The sequence below is a fragment of the Octopus bimaculoides genome, chromosome 11 (assembly GCF_001194135.2).
Source record: "Octopus bimaculoides isolate UCB-OBI-ISO-001 chromosome 11, ASM119413v2, whole genome shotgun sequence".
Taxonomy (NCBI): Eukaryota; Metazoa; Mollusca; class Cephalopoda; order Octopoda; family Octopodidae; genus Octopus; species Octopus bimaculoides.
Genome location: NC_068991.1, coordinates 66,851,275 through 66,858,985, shown reverse-complemented (window position 1 = coordinate 66,858,985; position 7,711 = coordinate 66,851,275). Strand labels below are relative to the sequence as shown.

The 7,711-nt window shown below is 33.7% G+C and overlaps 1 protein-coding gene across 1 annotated transcript in view; it reads left to right on the top strand.

Annotated features, from left to right (window-relative positions):
• The window catches only part of LOC106869288 (choline kinase alpha), a 53,642-nt gene that overhangs the window by 40,177 nt on the left and 5,754 nt on the right, over positions 1-7,711 (top strand). Inside the window, exons 5-7 of the mRNA XM_052971914.1 lie at positions 513-571; positions 6,165-6,249; positions 7,134-7,242. Of these exons, the coding sequence (XP_052827874.1) occupies positions 513-571; positions 6,165-6,249; positions 7,134-7,242 (253 nt within the window). The remainder of the gene's footprint in view (positions 1-512; positions 572-6,164; positions 6,250-7,133; positions 7,243-7,711) is intronic.

The following is a 7,711-nucleotide window of genomic DNA, read 5'->3' as shown; positions in this document are numbered from 1 at the left end:
TATATATATATTTGTGTACATTATGAGCTTCTTTCAGTTTCCATCTACCAAATCCACTCAGAAGGCTTTGATTGACCTGAGGCTATAGTAGAAGACACTTGCCCAAGGTGCCACGCAGTGGGACTGAACCCGGAACCATGTGGTTAGGAAGCAAACTTGTTACCACACATTATTTATTAACTTTTATTTCTGACATTATTGTTTTTGTTTTTTTTGTTTCTATTTTTTAAATCTAAGTTTCCATATTTAAGTTCTTTGAGAGATATTTGGAAGACAGTAAGATAGAATCATTAGCATTCCAGGCATAAATGCTTTGCAGCATTTTGTCTGTCTTCACATCCTGTGTTGTCAACCTTTCAGAGGTGATGAAATAAGTACCATTTGAGCACGGGGGGGGGGTGACGTAATCACTTACCCCATCCCCTGAAATTGCTGGCCTTGTGCCCATATTTGAAACTGATATTTACCTCATTTGAAAAGCATTTCAATGTTATCTTTTCTCACTGTTTCAGGGACAGCCTTGAAAAAGTGAACTCACCTGTAGTGTTTTGTCACAATGATTTACAAGAAGGTAATATTAATCATCTTTCTAGTCTTTTATCACGCTTTTTAATATAGCTAACACTTTTGTTATAACCCATATAAAAAATAAAAAGCATATCTCCAATGTCAAAAAGATTTAATTATGAAATACCTCTGACATCCGAAGCCTGTACTTAGAAAAGCTTGCCATTGGCTTTGAACTGTAAAGCTTGCTCCAAGAAACAGTGACTGTTTTTTCAGAAAAAGTGCTTGTGCTTATGTGTGACTATTCAATGCAACAAATATTTCTACAGCTTTTCCTTTGGTTTTGTTATTCACTGTTATAGATATATGTGTTTTGATTTTGTTTATTTCCTTTTAAATAATGTCCAGTTTTCTGTCAGGAGATTTTTGTTGTTGAAATTGATGTCTTTATATATTATGTTTATTTTCCAATTTCTGTTTTACCCGCTTTTATCACAAAAAAAAGACTGAAATCTTTATAAAATATCACAAGTCACTGTTTCTTTGTTTTGAACATGTTTCATGTTTCAATACTCTCTATAACTAACCAACCTGATATTCTAACATTACTCTTGTTCAAAGATTCCATGGTACACAATTATTTACATTGGTTTAATCTTTAGAGAAAAAATACATCTCTGCTGTCTTTGAAAGAGATGATGTTTTACAAAAAAAAAAAAAAATACAGGCGGAATGTATTGAGGAGGCTCTTGTTATCATCTAAGGAAAAACAAAAGTCAGCTCAGAAGAGAGAATTTTCATCTCCCTTATACACAGATGTTACATAAATTTGCTGTTGTGTGTAAATTAGCATGGTCTTTTGGGCCATCCAAATAATAGCATCTCTTTCAGGATCCAAAACATATAAGAATATTCTGCTGCTGTTCCATATTTAGAATCTGGTTGGTCACTGTTATCAGCATCATCTTCATCTCTTTAGAAAGGAAAAGCATTGTTGTTTTTTTTTTAAAAAAAAAGTTTCTATTTGATTGCAATTTAAACATTATATTCTTGTAACCAAATAGTTACCAGAATGCTGTCTTCCTCATGATATACTTTTTGAAGACGGCTGAAGATCTTTTCCCACAAACAGCAAATTTTTTCTCTGATGGGGCAAAAAGAATTTGTTTGTAAACATAAATTCCCTAGGTAGGTAACATGAGCTATATATTTCATATGTTGCATTTCACAGAAGCATTTTATCCTGGTGGTTCTAGTGATTTTCCTTAATCATTCATTGGGGATTTCGGAAGCCCAGTGTCTTATTCTCAGGAGTTGAAGAGCTGACATCTTTGGGAGGAGGGTTTCACGGTTGGTAACTTCCTTTTACCATTATTTTGAACACTGAGAGCTTTAACAATTTCTAATTACTTTCGTCTAAAATTTGTTTTCAAATGTTATTTCACTCACATTAGAACTGAAAAAAAAATAAAGAAAAAATCAAAAACAGCTACAAAAATCTTCTATTTGAATTAGATCAACACTGCTTCCTAAAACCTACACTGTTGTGGTAAACAAACATTTATATACAAAATTTGAGAAAATCATTTTTGAAAATAATTCTCTAGATATTCTGAAAACATTATTTTTATTTAGCAACAGTTAGTATCAGAAGTATTTGTTTTCAATACAACAAATTTCCACTAACAAGACAAAAACACCACACACTTTTTAAAATCAAATAGCCATCTTCTGAGGCAAACCATTCCAGTATTTCTCTGTTGTATCTTTATAAATTATATCAAATGAACATTTCAAACATTGTAATATAAATTAATATAGTGAGTCCTAACTCACATTGTCTTACATGCAATATCATTTATTATTAGTTAAGTAGAGCAAGACAAGGTGTTATATATTTTTCAGTTTGCATTGACAGAATACTTTTCTAAAAAATTAAGATTGATTTTAGTTTACTTCAGTTTTTCTTCTTTTTTTTAGGATAAAATATTCTTGTAGGATAATTTAAGAAATTTTTCTTTGATACAAAATACAAAAAAAAACTATTGTAACCAGTGTTCAAATAGCACATCTTTCCTCTTTTGAATCCCTATAGTTTCTGCCACCTATTTCTATGGCTAATCCATATTACTCTGTAAGGAGCATAGGGCCTGTTTTTTGGTTTCTTTGATGTATATATTCCTCCATGGATGGGACATTGGTCTGTCATAGAATTACATATTTTTTTGCCAACTGAGTGGGCTGGTACAATGTAAAATGAAGTGTTTTACTGAAGAACACAAATCATTGCCCAGTTCAGGAATTGAAACCACAATCTTATGATCAGGAGTCTGCCATCCTAACCACTAAGCCATGCACCTTCACCATCTACTTCTCTATTTCTACTTTATTCATTTATTATGTCTCATCTGTATAACCATCTTCTCCATGAGTTGACTTTTCTATACTGTATTTGGTTGGAGCATGAAGTCTATGAAATGTTTTGCTGTGTAACAATAACACATTGGATGTTATGATCATCTAAACTATTTCATTCTTTCAAGTTCATTTCAAAAATCTAAAGAATGCAATAGTCTAGATACAAAGATGATTTCATTGAAGTTCTTAAACAGGAGTTACTTCAGTGATTCTTTCCTTTCTGTTGACCCTGTATACTAATTCTTCAGGCCTTGTCTGCTGCACTTTCTCCACTGGAACTTGTACAATATACCCAGCTTTCTGCTTTTTACCATTTCTACTGTGTTTCTATATTTTACCTCTGCATTACACATTATATAGTCATCCTTATGTCTCTGTGGATCTCTAAAACAATGCATTCCAATTTTTCAACTTTGGTATTAATTTCTCACTCAAATCTAACCTGATTGTAGAAAGCCTTAATAAGGCTACCGATATGTCCTTTCTCCTCATAGTTATTAGGAAACAGTGGAGGCGCAATGGCCCAGTGGTTAGGGCAGCGGACTCGCGGTCATAGGATCGCGGTTTCGATTCCCAGACCGGGCGTTGTGAGTGTTTATTGAGCGAAAACACCTAAAGCTCCACGAGGCTCCGGCAGGGGATGGTGGCGGACTCTGCTGTACTCTCTCACCACAACTTTCTCTCATTCTTACTTCCTGTTTCTGTTGTGCCTGTAATTCAAAGGGTTAGCCTTGTCACATTGTGTCACGCTGAATATCCCTGAGAACTACATTAAGGGTACACGTGTCTGTGGAGTGCTCAGCCACTTGCACGTTAATTTCATGAGCAGGCTGTTCCGTTGATCGGATCAACTGAAACCCTCGACGTCATAAGCGACAGAGTACCAACAACAACAATTAGGAAACAAAGTAGAAATAGAAGACCATTCATAGTGAGGATTTAGATTCTGTTTTCAGAGGCTGAGTCTAGTTTCAAATTCTATGGCTACATTGTTTATTTCAGTAGAGATATCTCTGATTTGGTAACATCCTCTACTATCATTATCCCTATGTTGTGTAGCACAATACCATGCAGTAGATATGTTTCATTGGTACCTTACAGTACCTTGTTTGTGGTACTCTGCAGTGTAGATATCTCTGTTTTGGTAGCATCCTACAATATTGATATCACCATATTTTATGGCACAATTCAGTATAGATATATACATGTTTTGTTGGTACCTTACAATATAGAAATTTTGACCCTGAAGTATTTGTCTCTTGTTTTCCTCTGAACTTTCCAGTTGAGGTTATTTGACCGATAATGAATAGAAATTCCAATATTATATTGGAGTTTCTATTCATTATTGGTCATAAAGTTCCTCAATTTGTACCTTATATTCCATGCATTTGTTCAGAAATCACCTAGCTGTCAGTTAGCAACTTAGATGATAATAACATATCAATCACTTTTTGTATTGAAGGTGAAATGGCTCAGTAGATAGAGCATTGGACTACCTGTTAATGACTAATGAGTTCAAATCTGCTATTAGTATTTCATTGTTTTTCTAAACAGAATCTTTATATTCCCCCAACCAATTTCACCATAACAAATTGGCACCAGATCAAGCTACTCCAGCCTTAAACCATAATCATCTTAGCTTGTCTTTCTATTGAATATAAAATCTGGTTCTTATTTCTGCCTACTTTGTATTAAACTCCTCACATATCGAATGTCTACCTGGTGGATATCTTTGACCACAAAAAAATCTCCATCAAATATACATCCATGATTATTAGAGTCAATATGACTATCTAAAATCTATACTTATCTAAAATGACTTTTGTTTATTCAAATATAATTTTTAAAACTGTTAACTGCATCTTCAGAGATGAAATATTTTTGAATATATTTATCATCTGCCTTTTGGTAGATTAACGATTGAACAGTTTTTGATAGCAAAATGCTCTTTAACTATCATATCTATCTACTGTACTTCCTGTATATTGAACTCAGCTACACTACTTTATAAAATATAGTCTAAACTACTCTATATTTTTTTGAAAATGCAACTGTTTGATCTTATCATTCAACTGCCAGTAGGATTCTTGATGATGCTATATTGTATAACATTTTTCAATTTCTGATACCAATTCTTGTCTCAACTGAATCTATCTTACTGGTAGCACCATTTAATTATTTTGAGCTTCATCTATATTATTCATAAAAAGGAGATCTTTTACTTGAAAATCATTCATTAGTTTCCTGTTACATCAACACTAATACCCCATAACTTGTTCCCCTACTTTACTTACTTGCACCAGTACTGCCACATTTTTCTTTTCTTTTTTTTTTTTTTTGTTATTGTTGGTCCCGGGTCAGCCCTGATCTAGTGGGCCTCTGATTAAAGACATTCTAGTTGAAAAATATCCCACCTTCTCTTCAGATATTGTGTGTCTAGGACTATGCTATCTTGTATGTTTTTCTTCTTTTAAGAAAGTAAAGTATGATTTAGAGGAGATTGGCTGCTATCACTAGGAATACTGAATGGCCTCCTAGATACTCTGTAAGTGGGGAAGGTATTCAGAACCTTACTCTGGACATAACACTGTACCTCTAACAGTGAAATTTGTAATTTTTCAATTCAATATTTGATCATCACTGCCATCATTTAGCAGGTGCCTTTTACATGTCACTGGCACTAACCACGGTTTTACTTAGCTTGGTGTTAATGTTTTGTTCATTTAGCCAGTGTGACATACCATCATCTTAATGCTGTTCTTAATGACCTTTGAATTATGAAAGTGTAGTCTCCCTGAAGTCTCATTCTGGTGACAGAATGACTTTTGACACCTCTCTGTTGTGTAAATTATTTTAGTTTCAGAAATACTATTTTACCTAAATAAGTTGGTCTTATCTTTGATTCTAAGTCCTATCTAACCTAATTACAATAAAAGGAAATGTAATGACTGTCAGAACTTGTAAACTGAGACAGTCAAAAAAGCCACAAAATTGGTTGACTCTTAACTAAAGTCAGGAGCATTTTCGTGTTGAGAGCGGGAGGGAAAACTTTTGTCAGACACATCTATTTTTATCAAATCTGGTACATTATTGACTAGAAATTTTAATGCATGCATTATTACTGATTGCAACCACTAAGATAGCAAAATATTTAGAAGACTCTTATTATTGAACATATCAACATTTTTTAAAAACACCAAATTAAAACTGTCTTTTTTCCCATTTTGTTTCTCTTGCAGGAAATGTATTAATTCTCGACTCCTGTACTGATCCACTAAAGAAGCTAACAGTCATTGATTGGGAGTATTGTGCTTACAATTATAGGTATGTGTTGTGTGTGTGTTGTTTATCTTTTACTTGTTTTGATCATTGGAGTGTGGCTATGCTACGGCACCACCTTCGAGGGTTTTAGCCAATAAATCGACCCTAGTACTTGTGTTTTGGTTTTGTTTTAAGTCTGGAAAACTTCGAACCTAGGTTCTCATTCCTAAGGTATTTTTCAATGTTATTATTATTATTATTATTATTCAAGTCGCTGCTTGGAATTGAACTCGGAATCTTGGGATTAGTAGCCCTCACTCTTAACCACTATGCCATATGCCCCTAGTTCGATTCCAGGCAGTGACCTGAATAATAATATTAATAATAATAACATTGAAAAATACCTTAGGAATGAGAACCCAGGTTTGAAATTTCCCCAAGACACCTGATGAAGGCTGGAGGGTGTATCAGCTGAAACGTTGTGTTAATAACAAACAAGAGTAGGACAAATATCTGTCAAATGTAAATAATGTAAATAATTTATATTTATATTGATCTGCATGTATGAATGGCAAGTCATAATATATATTATCCAAAATGGACAGTATTATATATTCATTATGGCCGATCTTACCAATTGGTTTTGCACTAGCGATTCAACTGAGTGTTAGGTAACAATCTGATTATGTAACCCTACACTCATCAGAGGATAATGGCTACCTCTGTTGAGGGCAGGGTTACATAATCAGATTGTTACCTATAACACTCAGTTGAATCTCTAGTGCAAAACTGATTGGTAAGATCAGCTGTAATGGATTATATGATACTGTACACTTCGGATAATAGACTCACTCTATTGTCAGATATACAAGTGCATTTTTTCCTGACTTATGGACTCTGAGGCAACTTACATAAACACACATATATATATTTGGTTATTTTTGCAGGGGATTTGATCTTGGCAATCACTTCTTGGAATGGTGTTATGATTACAATGTGGATGAACCTCCTTATTTTGCATTTTATGAAGAAGGTTACCCGTCTAAAAAACAACAGGTAAGTTCATTTGTTAATTTTTATCAGCCAGTGCAGTCTTAGTAACACTATTGTTTTATCGTTGTAGTGTTATTGTTATACCATTGTATACAGTCTTATAAGTACAATTGTTATACCACTGACTACTTTATAGGAGTCTAACAAGACTGTCAGCTTTAGAGAATTATAACATGTTTTCAAATTTTCTTTAAAAATCAATAAATATAAGAGTAATTATATTTCAAAATTATGAGTATTTAAACTATATAAGATGAGTGTTGTATTTCGTATGAAGTATTGCAGAATATGTAGAAAATCAATGCGCAGGAGTGGCTGTGTGGTAAGTAGCTTGCTTACCAACCACATGGTTCCAGGTTCATTCCTACTGTGTGGTGTCTTGGGCAAGTGTCTTCTACTATAGCCTCGGGCCGACCAAAGCCTTGTGAGTGGATTTGGTAGACAGAAACTGAAAGAAGCCTGTCGTATATAT